Source organism: Pygocentrus nattereri, chromosome 11 (genome assembly GCF_015220715.1).
Source record: "Pygocentrus nattereri isolate fPygNat1 chromosome 11, fPygNat1.pri, whole genome shotgun sequence".
Taxonomy (NCBI): domain Eukaryota; kingdom Metazoa; phylum Chordata; class Actinopteri; order Characiformes; family Serrasalmidae; genus Pygocentrus; species Pygocentrus nattereri.
In genome coordinates this window covers 12,974,564-12,995,799 of record NC_051221.1, presented here as the reverse complement: position 1 = coordinate 12,995,799, position 21,236 = coordinate 12,974,564, and the positions used below count along the sequence as shown (strand labels likewise).

The 21,236-nt window shown below is 40.8% G+C and overlaps 1 protein-coding gene across 3 annotated transcripts in view; it reads left to right on the top strand.

Annotated features, from left to right (window-relative positions):
• The first annotated feature begins 244 nt into the window (after positions 1-244).
• The window catches only part of atp10b (ATPase phospholipid transporting 10B), a 49,253-nt gene continuing 28,261 nt past the window's right edge, over positions 245-21,236 (top strand). For 2 of the 3 annotated variants that reach the window (XM_017711551.1, XM_017711550.1), the window contains exons 1-4: positions 245-932; positions 14,272-14,476; positions 18,000-18,085; positions 20,677-20,780. In XM_017711551.1, the coding sequence (XP_017567040.1) occupies positions 538-932; positions 14,272-14,476; positions 18,000-18,085; positions 20,677-20,780 (790 nt within the window). In that variant the 5' untranslated portion in view covers positions 245-537. Of the gene's footprint in view, positions 933-4,867; positions 4,977-14,271; positions 14,477-17,999; positions 18,086-20,676; positions 20,781-21,236 lie in introns of those variants that run through there. The other variant, XM_017711552.1, reaches the window with a different exon arrangement.

Below are 21,236 nucleotides of genomic sequence, written 5' to 3'. Positions count from 1 at the left end.
GGCCCTAATTTTAGTGTGAGCATTTAGTGCTGGGCTCATGTGGTATGTACTGCTCTGACAGCATGCTTTCTCTTCTGACATCAGCCTCAGAGGATGCTATGCAGTCAGGGGAGTTTGACAGGTGTGCTCCGAGCTGCGTTCTTCTCTCTCGTTCTGTCTCTTTCAGTCTCCTTCCTTTACTCACCCTGTCTGTCAGTCCCATGCACACATGGAGGGGTGGGGTGGGTTTGAGGCCAGCCTGTCGGCAAGTAGAGTTGAAGGAGTGCTATTATCCCTCTGAATTGGGATGGAAGCAGAAGATGACAGAAGCTGGAATAAAGTGGAGAGATATATGGATGCAGAGTTAGCAGTTGGACAGCAGCAGCATCGCCTCTCACACGGGAGATCAAAGATTTGATTCCCATCCAGGCAGGACCGCCATTGCTAAATCCTTGGACAAGACTCCTAACTCGACGCCCAACTACCAGCTCAAACCAACTCTGGATAGAAGGACATGCTAGATGCATAAGTGTAGATGTGAGAGACAGCTGACACATCATGACCTGGACAAGCTGGTGCTGCTGGACCAAATGGAGGGATTCGAGCGAATCCGAGAGAAAGCTGGTGTCCAACTTGCCTTATGAAGGCCTGAAGCCCAAAAACCAGCCCAATCGGCGCTATGCGGGGAACGCCATCAAGACCACCAAATACTCCTTCTGGTCCTTCATCCCCATGAACCTCTATGAACAGTTCCACCGCTGGGCTAACCTGTACTTTGTGGGCATCGCTGTCCTCAACTTTGTTCCAGCCGTCAATGCATTCCAGCCTCAAGTGGCCCTCATCCCAATATGCATCATCCTGTCTCTTACTGCCATCAAGGATGCCTGGGAGGACTTCCGCCGCTACCAGAGTGACCGGCAGCTCAATGGCATGACCTGCCTCATATACAGCAGGTAACAAACTCGCCTCTAGTAGATAAAAAAGTTTCCTCTAGTGGGCTCCTGTCCACAGCTACATTCTTAAAGATAAAGGTTCTTGAGTGGTTCTTGGTTTGAATGTGTAGTTCCAGGAAAAACCTTTGGTATAAAGCCTTTAGATTCCATGGAGTTTCTGCTTGTTTTTTTTTAAAGAAACATCTACTGAAAGCTTCTCCAAGGAAGCTAAAGTGCAAATAGCCCTTATTTTTAAGAGCGTTTAAGCTACTAGTGGCATTCCAGTCAAATTTGATCCATTTGCTTTTTCCTTACATCAAAATATGGTTTCTTTCCATTTGTAAACCTCCAGTTGTTTAGTGTTTAGCTCAGATTTGATTCCTTTGCTCTCTCCTCTTTTATAAATGAATTCTATTTGCAGTCTTCCAGCTTTTTTCTGGTCAAAATTGACCCTTTTGCTCCATCATAAATAGGGATGCTTTCTATTTATAACCATACAGTTGTATTATATTTCATTTAGAGGATTTAATTTATCTAGTTTCCATGAGGCTAAAATATTAAATGAATGATGATTAGTTTGACTGAATTCTTTAGGTGATTCATTCAGATTTTGTAAATCTGTGAGGTTCCTTGTTGAACATGACCAGCTATAGAAATGGAATGGACTATGATACAGATGCAGAATTCAAGAGTTGTATGTATTTCTGATGCTTGTAAAGCGTACAACACTATGCAAATGTCAGCGGCAACCCTGCTACAATTATGTCATCCCCTGTCAAAATGGTCATTAAGTAGAAGTTGTTCGTTTTTCTGAAGGTATTTCTGACAAGATCAGATATAAGAGAATCCACTTGCACAAGGAAAAGGAAAGTGTAAAGAAACTAAAATCCAAAAAATACAACATCTAAAAGATACAGAGAAAATGAGACTCCTAACAACCACCTGGAACAAGACCTGGTAGCCACCAACACTGTCCCCATCAGATAAACAGTGCTTAGAACTTTAAACTCTGAGAAATTCAGGTCTGAAAACATCCACAGGTGTTTCTGTCCATCCTTCCACTGTGAGAAGACGACTCAGTGCTGTGGGTCTGAAAGGATGTGTAGCTGCCCATTAACCCTTACTGAGAAAAGAAAATAGGCAAAAAGAAGAAAATGTCGATCGAAGAAGCTGCTGGTGTTCTCAGAGCAATGGACTGACCAACCCAGAGTTCAACATCATTGTGCATGTTTGGGATTATTTGGATCATGAGAACTTAGTGGTGTGAAAAAAAAAATCCCTGCAGATTTCTCCTAAAAAATACTGCACATTCAGGAAATGTTGATATTACGTGTAGTTGTTGAGCCTTTTATGTTGATTTCTTGTGAAATATATGTTTTCTGCTTTTTTTCCTGAGGCTGAAAAATTAATGTCTTAGACAGAATGGCCATTTGACACTCTCTCTCTCTCTCTCTCTCTCTCTCTCTCTCTCTCTATATATATATATATATATATATATATAAACACCATAAACACAGCACGTAATAACGTGACCCTTCAAATTTTTAGAAACATTATTTGTTTTCCATGTGGTATATTTGCATATTTGCCACTGGGTCTTTCTTGCAGTCCAAATAACCAAATAACACATATGCTGTGCTTATTTAACAACGGGTGGGATCATTTCAGAAAAACGAGGCCTATGGAGTACACGTCCCAAAAAGCCTGGAACTTATTTTAATAAATGCTTGATAAGGTATTACACTGAATAAAAGGTGGAACTGAACAGCTAGTAATGATCCAGAACTTATAATTGCCTCATTAAAAACACCAAACCACCAAATGTGGAAAGCTGTCTGTGAGACAGCTGCTTATCCCTTTATGCCAGTGCTTGGCTTTATGTAAGACAGATTCATCAGCATGAACTGTTGCACTCTGTGTGCTTTTTGGAGGGATTTAAATTGCTGTGCCTTCTCTCCGAAGGTGCATGACGCTGACAAATTAACGACGGCTTTTAATAACCTAAATGTGTGGCGTCTTCTTGTGTTTGTGACTATCTCTCTCTCTTTAGGTCTCTCTTTCCCTCTCTCCTCCTTCTCTCGGCCTGTGTGCGTGGCAGCGCACGTTTGAGTGCATGTGTGTGTGTGTGTGTGTGTGTGTGTGTGTGTGTGTGTGTGTGTGTGTGTGTGTGTGCGTGCGTTTCACTTCGTCTGTGTGTTTCAGAACCCCATGGGAATTTTTGACCTAGAAATAAAATTTGTGTGGGAGATTTTTTCTCCCTTTTGAAGAGCAGCACAACAATGTCTTGCATCCAACGCATTGTGTGCATTTCGGTAAAAACCCTCATCACAGCGTTGCATCAGAGGGAAGACAGAGAGAACGTCATTTAGATCTACTTTAGAGCCACCGAACAGAATAGCTGGTGAAAAAAGCAGTAATTCCCCACACAGCAGAGAGAGAGAGAGAGAGAGAGAGAGAGAGAGAGAGAGAATGAGGAGGAGGGAGAGAGGAAGGAGAGAGAGAGAGAGAGAGAGAGAGAGAGAGAGAGAGAGAGAGAGAGAGAGACAGAGAAAGAGAGAGAGAGAGAGATTATCGCAGGTGTATTCCAAGATATTATTCTTATTTTCAAAAGTCACACCGAATCCATCACTTATTGCCATGGTTACTTGGTGCCTCTCATGTATTTTGAGCCTGAGCTCCATTTGGAGCTTCCCAGAGTGTTTCTATACACGGGAACCCAGGTGGGCCGCAGCTCAGCCAGACACGCGCACACACCGGCCTGGGTCAGCACACTCTGACGTCCTGTTCTGACATGGCTGTGTCGTCCGAAGGGCATTTTCAAAAAGCTCCCTTATTTGTCAGGAGCGATGCTGTTCGGAGTCTTTCTTTCCAATCTCAGGACCCTGGAGTGTTTCTCCCACTTTCAGGACAAGCCACTGATGTTCAGTCTTCCAGAGTTCTTCAGGAAATGCAGTGATTATTTGAATCAATCTACTGAACTGGTTCAAAGTCAAGTTCAAAACACATTTCACTGTTCAGTACTGTAGCTCCAGCTGGAGGGGTCATGCGCTCGTGCATGTTGCATTGCATAGACATCATTTCCTAAAGCCACAGAGGCTGTGGATTACTGTGATTTTATCACTGGGAAGGTGTTCTGTGCCTAAAACCCCCTTCCCCACGAGAAAATCACAGTAGCGCACCGCCTCGAGTGGCTTATTGCTTTTAAAAAACACATCATAAAATACATTAAAAGATTCAGATGATTATTCAAATTACTATTAATAATACTCGACATAAACAAGTATTATGCCAAGAAATGTAGTAACTTTAGAGTATGATAGCGTTGCTAAGCAACCACTGGCCACTGAAGGAGGAGAAGAACGTTGGGCCGCCCGTCGCTGTGAACTGCAGCTATTTCATGATTTTTAAAACCTCTTTTTGTATAACAGTGAACATGTGATAACACAGCACTGCTTAATGTAAATACCTTCAGTTTATAAGAACTTTTTAGCCACCAAATCACCACCGCGGATCTTCTGCCAGTCTGAGGGCGCCACTTTCCTCACGCTGGGGCTGAATCTCAAACGCCTCCCTGCTCCCTACATAGTGCACTAACTTAACTTACATCACAACTTAAATACAGACCCCTGCGCCCCAACAACGCAGAATACTGATATTTGGGATTCATCCACATTCATACTCGACAAGCAGGCACTGTCTGACCGCAGAAGCTAGAATTTCTCAACTTAATGTTACACAGCAGACTATTTATCTAGGGAGGATGGAGTTTTTCGGGATTCAGCCTCGGTTTGACGACTTCTGACTGAAACACGGACATTTAAGTTGTGTTAGCGTTAAGTGACCCTTATTTGTCCCACAATGGGGGGATTTCACCTCTGCATTTAACCCATCCTTGTAGAGAAACACCACACTCACGCCCAGGGGGGTGGGCAGCCCCACCCACGGCGCCTGGGAAGCAGTTGGCGTTTAGGTGCCTTGCTCAGCTCAGGGCATCACACCAGGGATCTGGCCACAAGGCTGATTCCCTAACCTGTAGGCCAAGACCGAAGCGTGTAAGACATTCAGGTGACTTTCTTTAGACTTTTATATTGCCGGTTTTCAGCGAATCATATCGCGAGCACTTTAATTCACGCCTGTGGTATTAATGTTGGGGTAGTTTAGCATGTTAGCTAACCTGTCTTTTGGCCTGTTAGCTGTCCAGCCCTGTTCTGGTAAAGAAAGACAGTTTCAGCCCCTGAGTTTAAACAGAACTGGGCTCCTACTTCATCAGTACACTTAGCTACGATCAGTACTATGAGGATCAGAGACAAAGACTAATCCTTTAACAGCACCAGGGTTTTTTTGTGTTGTGGTGCAGTAATACAGGGTTGGTTGTTTTGAATGTGGCTCAGCCAATCAGATTTCAGGACCAGAACTACTTTATAAAAGTTTATAAAACTTATTCAAACTTTTTAGAATGGCTGAGGAAGCTTTAATGCAGAAATACAGAATTAGTCCATCTGAGCTGCAGTTTATAGTCTTCAGGGTGATGGTTAATGGCCAATTCCACCAAATTGTGTAAACAAGGTGAACCTGAACTAGTGAACCTGCACGCGTCGTCTGTTGATGATGATAAAATAGTGGTAAATCTGAAAAACTTAAGCTTTCTTTGGGGACCATTTTGCCTCATCACTGTCACACAAAAGTGCAGGTACATTTTTTGTTCATCAAGGTTTGTAGAATGTACAACAAGATCCAGCCGTGTACCTTAAATACCCCTTTTCCAGGGGAAAAATCTACTTGTGGGGTAACATATTCACTTTCTCACGTTGCTTTCTCTTCAGATGGTCCCTGTGTCTATTTTAATAAAACATGTATTGCTGTAATCATGGATCTGTCCACTAAAAATAAAACTGTTGAAGTGTGTTAGGACAGGATACAAGGCTTTGGTGAAACTTTCAATGTACAGTACTCAGTGCATTGAACGCTGCAATTAAATTGTGTTTGGGAAAAAAAAGGCTAAAATAAATAGGAACTAAAGAAACCTAGACTATTTCCTTTGGTATGTAGAGCAACAAATGAAGCTCAAACATTCAATAAGATAAATTTATTTTGAAAAATATAGATGTGCACATTTCAAAAGAGATGTATAACCACTAACAGCTCAGAATCCTATGAAGGGTCAGAAGTAGACCTCCCTTCTGATACTGTACTGCATTTTACAGTATTACCAATGCATGTTACAGCTGCCCTATGGCAGTGTTACAACCATCCCTAGTATTCACAAAAGTTGTGAAAGGACAACTGTCCCATGACTAGAGGCGGTTGCCTTTACACACTTTTTGTGACAAATATGAAAGATGTACATGTGTGTTTGACCCTGAACTGTCATAGAAAAATCGAATGATTTCCGTCAGTAATATGTCACAGTTCAGAATGAAAATGCTTTCTGGTTCACGTTCACTTTGATTTTGAATTCACACTGACTTTGGAAAAAAGAGTAAGAAGTCATTCGGAACTGATCACACTGTACCGTGTGTGTTAACGGAGACAAATCATGCTTTTCCAGATTTCCGTTTGCCTTTAGCGTGTTATACAGCTCTTTATGACACAATCTCGTGGCATGATGCTTACTGCCCTCTTACTGGCAAGCTGCAAAGCTGGAAAGCTCACACAACATACAGCAACTACTGGAGGCCAGGAAGAGTGTATTCAGTTTTGTAGCCGTTCCAAAAAGACACTGACTTGACTTTCAGGATCGGACTCTCTCAGACTGATAAGAACCAATGCCATTGGAAAAATAGCTACAGTGGAGTTTACAGCTGTTCAGGACAGAAGGGTTTGGCTGCAGACTGCAAGACAGGGGCGGAACATTTAAGGGCGGAATTGCTCTGGCAGTTCGGACAAAATAGATTAGACGGGATGACCATTCACAGAACAGCATGTACATCTGGAGGCGGGGCTTAAAGACACAGGAACTTTAACAGAGGGTGAAAAATAATGTGGTTTTGAACACTGAAGCATGTAAATCTGCTCTAGTAGGCGCCAAACATAAAATTATGCTCATTGAAAATTAGCATAATAGGTCCCCTTTTAACTCTTGACGTAACAAGTTTGTCACTGTGAACCTGCGACTTACTAATCATGCAGCATTTCACCATTTCAGATTTCACACACAGTGAAGGTGCTTTGGACCGTTCAGCTTAGCTTTAAGCTAGAAGTCATTTGTGGCACAGTGAGCAGTCGGTTGCACAAATCGTCCAATTATCCAGGAGTGAAAAGGAAAAAAACAGTGGGATTTGTATTGTGAGGGCCTGTGACCTCTGTTACAGCAAATACGTGCTTTTTTCCAGCGTGGTTTTGCTTGACCATGATTTGCGATCCGTTTTTTTCATATTGTTTTTTCACTCATGTACTTGAACCACATATTCTCATAAACCAGTTCACGAGTTATTTAGTTCTGACCTGGGCCTTAAGAGTAAATGCACCATAATAAGTGAGGTTAAAGGGACTGTGGCTTCAAGCATCAACATGTTTTTCGTCCGCTCAGAGAGCTGCTGTTTGTGCATTATGGTTTATTTCTATAATCACGAACTAATCCAGTGACATTAGATAGCAGCAGTAATAGTATTCACCCCACTTGCTGCTGATGTGAACCCTCGGGGGGAAAACATTAACAGTAATATTTCTTCACTAATCTGATAATCAGATGGTTATTGCTCTATGTAACGTTGCTACCGCTTGCAATATTCAGCGCGCTGTATTCAGAGGTGGAGCAAAAGCAACTCATATCTCTGCATTTGTGAGTCGAGTTATACGCATTTTACCCCAAGACGTACCTCATTAGCCTCCAACATACTGCAGGATTTCTGAGCATGAGGGAAATATTGCTTAGTTCAGATCAACTCAGCCTGTCCACTTTATTAGAAGCCCTTTCTTGCTGGTGAACAGAGACTGTAGTTCATCTGCTGAAGCACAGTGTATGTCAGCCATCATTTAACCCTCCATCAATGCTGCAGAGCGGCTCTTTTTCTTCTTTTTCTGTTGCAAATCAGACTATGTTCTCTTGTGCTGAGAAGGGCCCATCATCCAAATATCTGGTCAACAGGGCTCCAATGATGGGCTAACTATACACCTAAACAATGGGCTGGGCCTATAAAGTGACCAGTGGGTGGCATAAGGTAGGGGTCACTGGTGAGCAACAAAATACCTCAGTTAAATGTCTAATAATTCATATGAATCTTTCATACTTGTGGATTCGCTTGTTTCCCTCATATTTGGTTCTCTAAAAGCTCTGACATGCTGATGATGCATAACTTGCTTTGTCAGGGTGTGTTTCTCACAGTAGCGCATAATCCACCCCACTGTGTTTTCAACAAATGCCACTCATTCATCCGGCTTGTTCATTATCTTTGAAGCCACTTGGAATGCAGTGGGTTCAGTGGACTGAAAAATCTTGAAAGGTTTCGGTAGGTTTACTGTAGATGTGTGTGTCACCGAGTTCTTGGAGGTTACATACCTTATGAACAGGTTGTATAACCTGAAATTGTATTTAAATACCTGTTTAACCTTCAGGCTTATTATTCCATTAATAACCTCAAGACTTATTATTCAGTGTCTGCCTGAAATCATTCTATAAATAGTGTGAAGCACGGCGGCACGGTGACGTGGTGGGTAGTGCTGTCGCCTCACAGCAAGGAGGGCCTGGGTTCGATTCCCCGGCCGGGCGACCAGGGTCCTCTCAGTGTGGAGTTTGCATGTTCTCCCTGTGTCTGCGTGGGTTTCCTCCCACAGTCCAAAGACATGCAGTCAGGCCAATTGTACATGTTACATTGCCCCTAAGCGTGAGTGACTGTCTGTGTCTGTCTGTCTGCCCTGCGATGGACTGGCTCCAGCACCACCCCCCTGATGGAGAAGCGGCTTAGAAAATGGATGGATGGATGGATAGTGTGAAGCAAAGTTATGTAGTTGGTAGCGTGAGGAACTGATATGTCCACATATGAGCCCTTAGGGTTTAAAGGACATTCCATTATTTTTGCAAAATTTATGCATAACCAGGTGGTTGAGATGTAAACAAAGTCATTCAGAGTGGTTTGGTAGTATTTTTTTTAACTACCATCTTTACAGTGGTGGTGACAGGAACCAGGTGTCACAATGTCCGTAACACAAATACAGCCGTTTTATTTACTATCTATTATATATTATTTACTAGTGAAGCTATACAACTCTTCCGAGTTTGTATACCGTATGTAACGTCGATATGGGTAAGATAGAGTTAAATCTAAAAAAAATAAGTTTTCTTTGGGGACCGTTTTGCCTAATAACATGCGCATGCATCTTTCTGCTGTGCACAGACTTTACAAAATACATTTTAAGCCAAAAACTGATCAGGTGACTATTTTCTGGCTTTCCGTGTGGTTACATGCTTCAGACGTCACACAATTAGAATGGACCATTTCATATCAAAGCATTTACAATGACTTTATTTATCCAAACTGTCTAATTATGCCGAAATTTCGAAAGCGTCATTGATATTTGATATATTGTAATCCAGACTAAGGTAATCTACCGGAATCTAATCTGATCTAGTGTAATCTAGCATAAATCTGTATTTTGCTTTGTTTATTAAGCTACATCCATATAAGCTGACTTGTCACTAGTTCAAAGACTAGAGAAAACACTCAAGAACATGTGGCCCTCTAATACAAAAAACCCATGCAGATGTGCACAGCTGTGTCTAGCAACACAGCCGGGGAGGTGCTGTCTCACCCTCCGACACAGCCAGGGAATAGAACCGCAGGTGCTGCCCAAATATTATTATTTTTCACACTTACACACATCCACTGACAGCCGCCTGCCAGAAATAGATGTCTTGCTTATCACAAAGTGCAAACACTCGTCTTCTTTTGGAATATTTCTTATCCCAGGCATGATCACACTTACGCACATAGACTCACAAACGCTGTTGAAAGAAAATGTTTCGAAACATCCGAACTGGTGGCAACTGAGCTGTCGCTAAATTTAAGATGTCAAGACTCTCGCTCTCTCTCGCTCTCTCTTTCAGCAGCTGCTTGCAGGCTGCGTGAGACGTGTTGAAGCAGCGGTTTTGTAGGCCTTTAGAGATCTGCTTAATAGTGTCATGGTACTGTGATCTACACATTTGGAATTTTTTTTTTTTTTTTCAAGCCGCAAATATTTTACATCATTTATGCCCTTGAATCAGTTCTGTTTAGATCTGTTTTAAATGTTTAGCTTTCTGTGTTGTTCACAGTAGATTTTTCCTCATATTATGCCTATGCAGCTGTATTCTGCAGTGAGTCCCCGTTGCAGATACGCAGGTAAAGGAGGAAGCTTCATTAAATTGGAATTAATTACTGCTGTTTGGTAGATGGGGAGAGTTTTCTTTGTGGTCAGCAGTAATGTTTAATGAATGTTATGTTTAGTACTTAAAAGTACTTAGTATTTGAAAAAACATGCAAAACATTGTCAAGAAACTTTGGGTTTTAAGCAACGCCTGATGAGCTGAACTTGAACTGAACTTTAAGAGAGCTAGAATCATTTATAGGGGAGGGACCTGCAGAGCTCACGCTGTGGGGGGCCTGAGCAGCGGGACCCTTAGGGTGGTAAAATATGCACATATTATAAAGAACTTGTCATGCGGCTGGGTTTGTGAACATCAGTGAAATTCTGGAATTCTGGCGGAATTCTGGAAACAAACAGTGTAAAAACATTTGTGGAGTGAGGAATTACACTTCTCTATCTGGCAGTCTGATGGACGAGTCTCGGTTTGACCAATGCCAGGAGAACATCTTGTGCCTGACTGCATTGTGCCAACTGTAAAGTTTGGTGGAAGGATAATGCTATGGGGTTATTTTTCAGGGGTCAGCCTAGACCCCTTAGTTCCGGTGGAGGGAAATCTTAATGCTTTAGCAGAACAAGACATTTTGGACAGTTGTATGTGTCCAGCTCCATAAAGGCATGGCTGGTTGAGTTTGGTGTGGAAGAACTTTACTGGCCCGCACAGAGTCCTGAACTCAACCCCATCAAACACTTTTGGGATGAACTAGAACTGAGATTGTGAGCCAGGCCTTCTCGTCCAACATCAGTGTCTCACCTACAAAGGCTCTTCTGAATGAATGGGTAGAAATTCCCACAGGCACTCTCCAAAATCCTGTAGAAAGCTTCCCAGAAGAGTGAAAGCTGTTATAGCTGCAAAAGGGGGGACCAACACCATATTAATGACTATGGATTTAGATTGGGATGTCATAAAAGGTAGGTGTGCTGTATAGGTGTCCCAATACTTTTGTCCATAAAGTGCATGCAGTGGTTTACCTTATCAACTTCCTTGTTTTTTATACATTTAAACATACATTTATTGTGAAATTGACACCAGCAACATGTTCCAAAACAGCTGGGACATGAGCTGTTTAAGACTAGAAACATTATGAAATGTTTTCAGGTGATGCAAACATGAAAAAGGCCTAGTCCTTTATCAGCAAGTACGGGCTGAGGCTCACCACTGAATCACTTAGTGTCTTCAGTCCCCAGGTGATTATTATAATGCAGTGAAAAAGGAAAGATGATGTAACATGCTTCTTTACCAACGTTTTCAACCAATATTGTGCTTTTGTACCATTTTCAATTTAATACAGGTCAACCAGAATTTACTAAGCACTGTTTTCTGTTTTTATTAGTAGTCCCAGCCTTTTCGGAATTGGCTTTGTATGAAAGAAGGCAGGACGCAGAGTAAAATCACTGTAACACACTGCCTCAGGTGGCTTTTTGCTTTTACAAGCAGCTTATATTCAACAAATAATTACATTTAGTATTAATAATGATTAAGCCCTTAATATTCCAGGCTTCTTACACATTAAGGTTTATTATTTAGTAACTACAAGGACTTCAATTCAAACTGGTTGATCTATTCTCAGGTTATAGAATTGTGGGATAAAACTTTGGGTTCGCCAACAGGCCCTGGCCATTTAAAGGGTTAACACAGGGTATTTTACATTGACTTTAAATGTAAATTGAACTTTAGTACAAAAAAAGTCCATTGTATAAATTGAATACTATGTATTAGCAGTCACGAGCTTAGATCAAAGCAGAGTTCGAGCCATAACCCTCAGTCTTGCAGGGAGCCCCAGAATTTTGTTACCTAGAATATGCATTACATGATGTGGAGATTAATGTTTATGTGCAAATTCCATTCAAAATCAAGTAGTTACATGTTTTCTAGATAACGTAAATGCTTTTAGACAGGGTAGATCCCTTGAAAATGTGGTTGGCTAGTGTAGTGGTTAACACCTTTGCCTTCTACGCTGTAGACTGCGGTTCAATCCCCGACCAGGGCAAGCACCCTACACTATACCAATAAGGGTCCTTGGGCAAGACTCCTAACACCACCTTGGCCTACCTGTGTAAAATTACCAAATTTAAGTCGCTCTGGATAAGAGCATCAGCCAAACACCATAAATGTAAATGTAAAAATGGTTACGTCTAGAAGGAAGTGCTCTATCTACACTCTGACGCGAGGCACAGGAGTGGATTGAAAAACGCTTTGGGGCGGAAAAGCCACATTTGGTAACATTATGTGTTTTTTTACTAGCTACATCAAAACCACAGCATGCCCTGGCTTTCATTCAATAAGGCACAGATGCAAACGACATTTTATATTAAAAATATTGGTTTTGTAATACCAGCTCCATCGGCTCCTCATTCTGTTTACAGAACATGTACAGAACTAAGCAGTACAGAAGGCTTCTAAAGTGATTTTAACTGAAAATCCCAGCGCCAGTGCTCAGGGTCAGTACACCAAGCCTGGTGCTCTGAAACTCTTTTTCTTCCAACAAAGCAGCTCTGTTAGAAATTCACACAGTGTAGCCCATTTGGAGAATTGCCATCCCAGCAGAAAAGTCCAAAATTCTCGTCCTTTTTTGCGGGCTAACATTCTTTTGTCAGCGGTTTCATCACTTGGCATAACAGTTTAGAGTGTCTGCTCCAAATTTCACATCTCGGAAGCAAGTAAAAATACAGAACAACTCATGTTCCATAACATAAAACCCATCTAATGATTACTGAGCTAAAGTGGGTTAGAAATAGGTCAGATACATAGAGATAACCTACATGAAACTGGCTGACATGAATGTGATGACCATCAAACCTAAGATGAAAGTTCAAACATAGTTCTACAGTGCATCACTGATACTCCTTCAGGCCCTATGTTGCACAGCTTGTTAAACAGTCTATAAGAGAGCACATTGTTTGCACACAAAGTGCATCTGACAGATACGTCTGTTATTTGTCAAACTAGGAGTGGCTGATGTGGCTTGTCGTAGATGTCCTGTTAAAAAATGTTCCTGATCCAGTCCCGCATGCAAGACAGCATGTTTGATGAAAATGCCATTACATAGGATTGCTTTTAGGAGTCCTTGTCCTTCTGCGGCCCAGCTGAGGACATACCATACCATTTAACCCAAAGTCAAAGCACAGGAACATCAGGCTTGCGGTCATGAACATGCCCACCCAGTTCTTGTTCACTGCCTGTTTTGACACCATGAGGTATTACACAGTTGTGTCCACTGTGACACTGATTTACAGTGTGAGGTATTACACTATACTGTGTGTTGTGACGTTTGCATTGTGAGATATTACACTACAGTATCTGTTGTTACATTGTGACACACTTTGAGATATTACACTGTAGTGTCTGTTCAGATAAGATAAGATAAGATAAGGCTTTATTGTCATTTGCATCACACGTGGTACATGAGGTGGAACAAAATAGTGTACTCAAGGTCCCAATTAACTCCCAAAAGTAATAATAAACAATAAATACTGAGGTGCAAATAACTGTTGTGACATTGTGACACATTGTGGCATATTACACTACAGTCCCTGTTGTGACATTGTGACAATTACATTGTGAGACAATCGTAGTTATTGCTCTTGTGACAATAACCCTGACATTACCCTGTATAGTGTATGTTGTGAAATTAACATTGTGATACATTATACTCCTTTAATTTGAAAACATGACAATTAGTATTGAAACATTTTGAGAGACGGGATGTCCCCAAATTTTTGACAGCTAGTGTAAATAATTAGATCCAAACACATTATGGAATTCATCAACATAACATACATGAATAAACAACTTGACATAATTAGTGAGTTAATTAATGGTGCACTACATGTTTTGCTTCTCGTTAGATTAGAACATAAAATTAGACCAGTATCAGATTGAAAGCAATGTGTGACTGAATATAAGATTATTTTACAGTGTTTTCCTCAGCTCAGTATTCAGGTCTTTTTGAGCGACTGTTTATATGGCGTGTGGCTTTAGTTTACATGCTGAGTATGTGTGTGTGTTTGTGTCCTGCAGGAGCCAGCGAAGCTTTGTGGAGAGGAGATGGAAGGATGTGAGGGTGGGGGATTTTGTGAGAGTGCTCTCCAATGAGATAATTCCCGCAGACATCCTGCTCCTACACACCTCCGACCCTAATGGAGTGTGCCACATGGAGACGGCCAATCTGGACGGCGAGACTAACCTCAAGCAGAGGAAAGTGGTGCCCGGCTTCTCCAGCACAGTGAGGACATGGCTAGACCTCTTGCAACTCAGAACTGTTTATATACTAAAATAAATGCCTTTGTCTTGCAAATGCAGATGACAGCCTTTTTATTAGAGAATCCCCACTGACTGTGTAAGATTTGGTAATAAGTTATTGCATACGTTATTACACAGTTCTATAACCTAAGAATAGCTCAAGCAGATTGCACTGAAGTCCCTGTAGTTACTAAATAATATGCCTGAATATGTAATAAGCCCGGGATTTTAAGGGGCTACATCTGATCCTGTGCCTGGGAAACAGGTCATACAATCAGTTGTCTTGCTGTCTGTCTGTCTCTATCTATATGTCCCTCCCAAATTTCCACCATGTATAAAGTGATGACAGAATAAAAGTACTAGATAAATGTAATGCACTGTTTATTAAGAAGCATGATGTACATTTACAGCATTTGGCAGACACTCTTATCCAGAGTGACTTACAGTTTGATCATTGTTACTCAGGTAGGTGAAGGTAGTGTTCGGAGTCTTGCCCAAGGACTCTTATTGGTATAGTGTAGGGTGCTTGTCTAGATGGTGGATTGAACCCCAGTTTGATTATGATTTGTGTGGCTCTGTTCAAAAACTCACTAAATTCGAACAATTCAAGGTTTTCCATTGGTTGTTGAATTTACTTCATTCAAATGTGTCTATAATTTCCACATGAACAAAATAACACAAAACCCTTTTATTTAGAGCATTTGGCAGACGCTCTTATCCAGAGCGACTTACAATTTGATCATTTTTACACAGGTAGGCAAAGGTAGTGTTAGGGGTCTTGCCCAAGGACCTGTATTGGTACAGTATAGGGTGCTTACCTAGGAGGGGAATTGAACCCCACTCTACAGCATAGAAGGCAAAGATGTTACCAAGTACACCACACCAACCACAGCTTTGTCTTTCTTCACTTACTTTTGGCAAAAACTGTGTTTATGATTTCATTCATGTGGAACCCATGTATCTGAATTTTGCATATACAATACCTTTGCAAGTATTTTCTACATAATCATTTACACATAGTAAATATTTTCCGGCATCTATTCTGAGTACCATGAGTGAGTGTGCCGTCTTTAGCAGGGTCAGAATCCATGACCTGCAGGGACAGCAGAGCTCATCTTGTCTGGTACAGGAACGAAAATAGTCACGGTCATACCTAAACCCACTGAGGACATGCCATCTCTGACTGCTCCCAGTAGTTTACATTCCGAGCATATGATTCATCTTAGTGACATGCAAAGTACTCCACTGTTAATGTCATTGGGTTTTAAAGATACAGGTGTTACAGGTTAGTTTTCATGGTTTTTGCAGGAAGCCACCACTCCCTCCTATTTATTTGCCCCCCCCCCACCTCTCCACCCACACTTTTTTCTCTCAGTCTATCATTCTTGCTTCTTTGTACAACTATTCCCATTACAAAAAGACCTTTCTGAAAGCAGGTGGATTTTAAAGCAATTTAGGCCCAGTCTAGACTTTGGAAAATGTCAGATACACCAACTAAACCGAATTTATATTGTCGTATGTCTACAAAGAGCATCTGCTGTCAAATATATTGATACGGATGTGAAAGCCACATACAGCACTGTGCATACCTGAGAAATTTCCATTTAAAAAGCTATTTGTCCTGGTAGTAAGAATTTGCTTTGGTCAGAAAATGGTTTCAAACTATTTGCTTAAGTGTCTAAGACATTTGGACAGTACTGTATATAAGACCACAGTAGTGTAGACTGTTCTGCAGAATATTCAGGCCCAGTCGAGTCTTGAAAAAAGTCATATGCACCAACTAAACAAATACACAATATGTCATGAGGAGCTGATGATTAAATACTTTTCTTGGTACCAAATTACTACAAGGTATTGAAAAATGATGTGCCATTCAATGCCAAGTTTCAATACATAAACAATATTTAACAGCTACCTCAGTGAGCCAATAAGTATTCTCGTTCCAAAATCTGATTGGCTGTCCATTCTGTGTGAAGGTACCCGTATTTTCATATTGGTATAGTTTATTTTAATTCCAATATGTGCATTTTAAAGTACAACGTACAAAAAGTACTAAAGTACACAACCCTGATTCCTAAAAAGAAAAAAACAGTAAAAACAGTAAGCAGTGATTAGTAAATTAGACCTGTATTAAATTGAAAACGGTACAAAAATTTAATATTTTATGCTTTAGTTTATGAACTTAATTTGAGTTTTTTTGTAAATACACGTTCATTCTAAATGTGATACCAGCAACACATTCCAAACAAACTGGAATGGGAGCATGTTTATCACTGCATTGCCCCGTATGGGCCACGTGTGGTTTCGTGAATTTACCCATTGTGGGACTATTAAAGGATTATCTTAACATTTGGGCACTGAAAACACAAACCAATCCTGTTTTGAAAACTTGAATATATTTATTTGCCATTTTACTGTTGTACAAGTATAAATATACAGGGCCTTTTCTGGTCACATGTTGAGCTTAATAAAACACACATTTTCAATGAAAGGCAGTTCTGGTTTGCAGAAAGGCCAGTAAAGCACCCACATTCTCTGATTAAGTAGCCTTGTTGTAGCGCATGCAGAATGTGGCTTGGTGCTGTCATGTTAAAATGGACATTGTGGACGCATGGACATCCTGAAATAGACAGTGTCTAAAAAGGCAGCATATGTGTCAATGCAGGTTCCCCACCAATACACCTCCATACCGTGACAGACCCTGCCTATATGCTGGTAACAGTCAGTGTGGTCTTTTTCTTCTTTGGCCCAGAGAGCAGGACATCTCTTATTTCTCCAGACATGTGTGCATCAGTCAATTACAGATGCGCTTGAGCCCAGAGAAGTTGGCAGCATTTTTATACATGTGACTTCTCCTGTGCATCGTACAGTCTTAACGTGGATGCAGTAACGGACAGTGTTTATTTATAATGGTTTTTCAAATGATTCCCAAGCCCATGCAGTGACATCCATCACAGAAACATGTCGATTTTTAATACAGCACCCTCTGAGGGGTGAAAGGTCATGTGCATTTATATGTGATTTTTTTGGTCTTGACCTTTACGCCCTTTAAGATTTCTCTGGATTCCCTTGATGATATTATGCACTATAAAGGGTGAAATGGCTGAAATCCTTGCACTGAAAGGATTAAGGAACAATATTTTGAAACTGTTGTTTTTTTGCCGATAAGTTTTTTGCAAGTGCTTTACAAAAAGACAGTGAAGTTAATAAGATAAAACATTACATAGCTTGTATTGGTACTGTTTTTGTTCAAATACAGGTCGAAGTATATTCCTGAATCACTGGTTTCTGTTTTTACTTGCATTTTAGCTTCTTTCTCGACTTTTTTGAAATTGGGTTTGTTTAACTTTTACCTTAATGAGATATTACATTGAAGTAACATTCAGGGATCTGTGTCAAAGTCAAGGGATCAGTATACTCAGCCCTAATTTCACAACAAAATTGGTCTTAAGTCGAGCATACATGAAATTAAATGTTAAGCCATAGATGCTGGTTGTGTGTTTCAGAATTCTTCGTTCGAACCTCTGAACTTCAGCAGCATCGTCGTTTGCGAGAAGCCCAACGACGACCTCAACCATTTCAATGGCTTTTTGTGAGTATCAGAGAAACTCTCAACAGTCAATTTCATGCACGATCAACCACATCCAACCTCCACTGCCGCTCTCTATTTGCCTGATCCATACCAATGAATGGAGTGCGGAATGTCCGCTCTGTGTGTTTTGCCGGCCACACCGCCGCCTGTTCCCTAACAAGGGGAAAGTGGTACCAGCGGTCAAATTAGTGTCACACGACCCACTCGAGAACGTCCAGGGACGTCCAGGGCGTGAAGTAGGCCAGGAAAACAGATTTAGCTCTATTGTGCGTGCTGGAGCAGCTGTAGTAAGTGGGTTATCACGTAGCTGAGAAAGCGTGACACTGTGCTTTGTTTTATATGGGCCCTTTCCCCTCTCCTCAGACTAGAAGACAGTAAGCTGCAATAACATAATTAGCCTGCTCGTTAACATCAATTCAGAACGCCCTGAGAAGTCCATTTGTCTGTGGTACGGTGTTACATGAGACATGGATAATAATTAACCCTTTAAACTCTAAGAGCTCATATGGGCCACATTGTAACTTCTCTCTGTCATTAGCTGCATAACATATCTATTAGATTTAAAGTAGGTGATAAATCATAAACAGTAACAAGCAGTAGATAAGAAATACAAGGGGAAATGCTGAGACATTAACCATTTAACAGCCTAAATGGACCTTAAACAGTGAAGTACAACACACAAAAGAGAGTTGATGCACCTTTTTGAAGTCCAAGTTAAATAAATGGAGACCAGGGAGGTCCACATGAGCTAGGGTAGAAAACTCTGGTATTCAGGCCTTTCATTATGAGTGTAACAATACACATGCTTTCAAGTTTGAGCATAAGGTTCAGTCCATTTTTAATTATTATTTGTTAAAATGTCTTGACTACATACTACACCAAGGGTCAGCAACATTGGCTTTGACTATAGCCGTTTCATTAACTATCAGAAATGACCAGTGAACCTACACGTGTCTTCAGAGTTTTTATACGTAATGTTGATAATGGTAAAATGGTAAAATAGTGATAGTATTATAAATAGTAAAAATACAGTAAGCTGGAAAAGTTTTCTTTGGGCCTTATGAGACCATACATGTACCTCTTTGCCAGGAATGGATATTTTAGGCTTAAACGTTCCTCAGGCAACACATCAGCAACCATTTCATGTCACAACTAAGGATGAGCAAGAGTTCTGTGGTACTCTGCACTGTTCAAAGCGCTAGTATTTGAGTATTGAAATGACTGCTCGGGCCGATTGTCTGTTCATGAACCCTTAGAGATACTTGAATATCAAACAAAGACAAGATGCACACCCCTGTTAATAACACTCTGTGAGGCAGCTTTGAGAGGCATTAATCACTTTGGACATCTGGGCCAGATTCATGAAAACGTCCTCAAGAAAAAGCTTGTGAAGGTTCGTAAGACAAACACTTAAAAGGTTATAAGAATGATTTCAAATTTTCTCTGAAGATAATCTTAATTGTTTTTACCCTCTATTGCACAATGTTGCCTCAGGGCAACAAATTCATTTTCCTCACTTTTCAATAACATTGTACATGTTATGAGAATTTGCAGAAATATGTTTGTTGCCTAGAAACAACATTGTGCGACAGTGGAATAGATTTAGCCAGTCGCAATTCAGGTCTCACCACTTCAGGGAACACTGCTCTATATCAATTCCTCCCATTGTTGTACAATGTTGCCTCAAGGCAACATACGCAAAAAGGACCTCTGCTTAAATTATTTAAATGTCTGGATTGAATAATCAGGTCTGGAAAAAAAAAACAAAGCCTAAGACGAAGGTAAGGCTTTTGTAAGGTGAAGGAAACATTTAAGAACATAATATTTTCAGGAATACCACTTGTTCTTGCAATTATTCTTGAGAAAATCGTTAGAAATAGAAAATAAATTAATAAATTAAGGCAATTCTTAAGAACCTTGAAGTTTCTTGTAACTTGTTCCCTACGGACGAACTTAAGAAAAAACATTTACAAAGATTTTTGTTCTTAATACACTTTTGTGAATCTGACCCAGCACCGCTCACAATTCTGACTTGGTAACTTTCACTAGAATTGCGCATTTTATATCAAATCACTCGGAATGACTTTATTACATGTTAACCATTTAATTACGCAAAGTAATTAGAAAATTCTGTGAATGGTTTTGTCAGTTCTCAGGTAGAGATTGTTGTCAGGAAGAAAGCAGTTGGAATATGTCGCTGTAAGCTGACTCATCCTGATCAGATATCCGCCCTGCACTCGACTCTTCATCTCTCACGTTGCTTCATCTAGTCAGTGTGCTCAGCCAAGGCCCGGCTCCAGCTTCTGTCCAGGGCAATAAATATGAGCTGAGATGCTCCCTTTCCTGTGTGTTGCTCTGTCATCCAACACATACTGGCCCAATTTCCATCTAAAATTCAGCATTTCATTCAGTGTTCAGAATTAGAGGTTGAATGGCAGCACATCTAGCAGAAAACACCAGATAAGACACGAAAGACCCAACATGTCCATTACAGCATCAGTATTGGAAGGATTCTGGCAGTGAAATGCATGTGTGTGCGTGTGTGTGTGTGTGTGCATGTGTGTGTGTGTGTGTGTGTGTGTTCTTTACAGGGAAGAAGACAGGAGGAAGACAGGTTTTGGCATTGAGAACCTCCTGCTGCGTGGATGCACTGTCAGAAATACAGCTGATGCCTCAGGAATAGTGGTGTATGCAGGTACAGTGCTGTTTCCAGCCCCTGCGTCATGCTTGCTTTTTTTTAAAAAGATATATATAGACTTTTTTTTTTTGCATGTTTTTCCCCTTAATGCACATCAGCCAAGACATGTTTCGTGTCTGAACCTTCCCTGGAGCTACAAGGCTAATGTAGCTAACAAGTAATAGAAGCTTACAGCTCTCCAATGAGCACTGCAGCCTACAAAGTGCATGCCTAAATCATCTTAAAACCCGTCTGAGCTTTGAGTTGTCAGGTAATCTCAAATAGACTTACATATGTGGTTTCTGACACTCTACCTCATACTGCTATCTATAAAGATGGACAACAGCATGCAGCAATACACACAGTGGCAGCATTCATCTCGAAGAACTGTGAATAATAATGTGGAAAATTTTTAAATTGCAAAAACTTTCATGAACACTGTATCTGCAGTAACTCTGGACATTTCACTGCTAA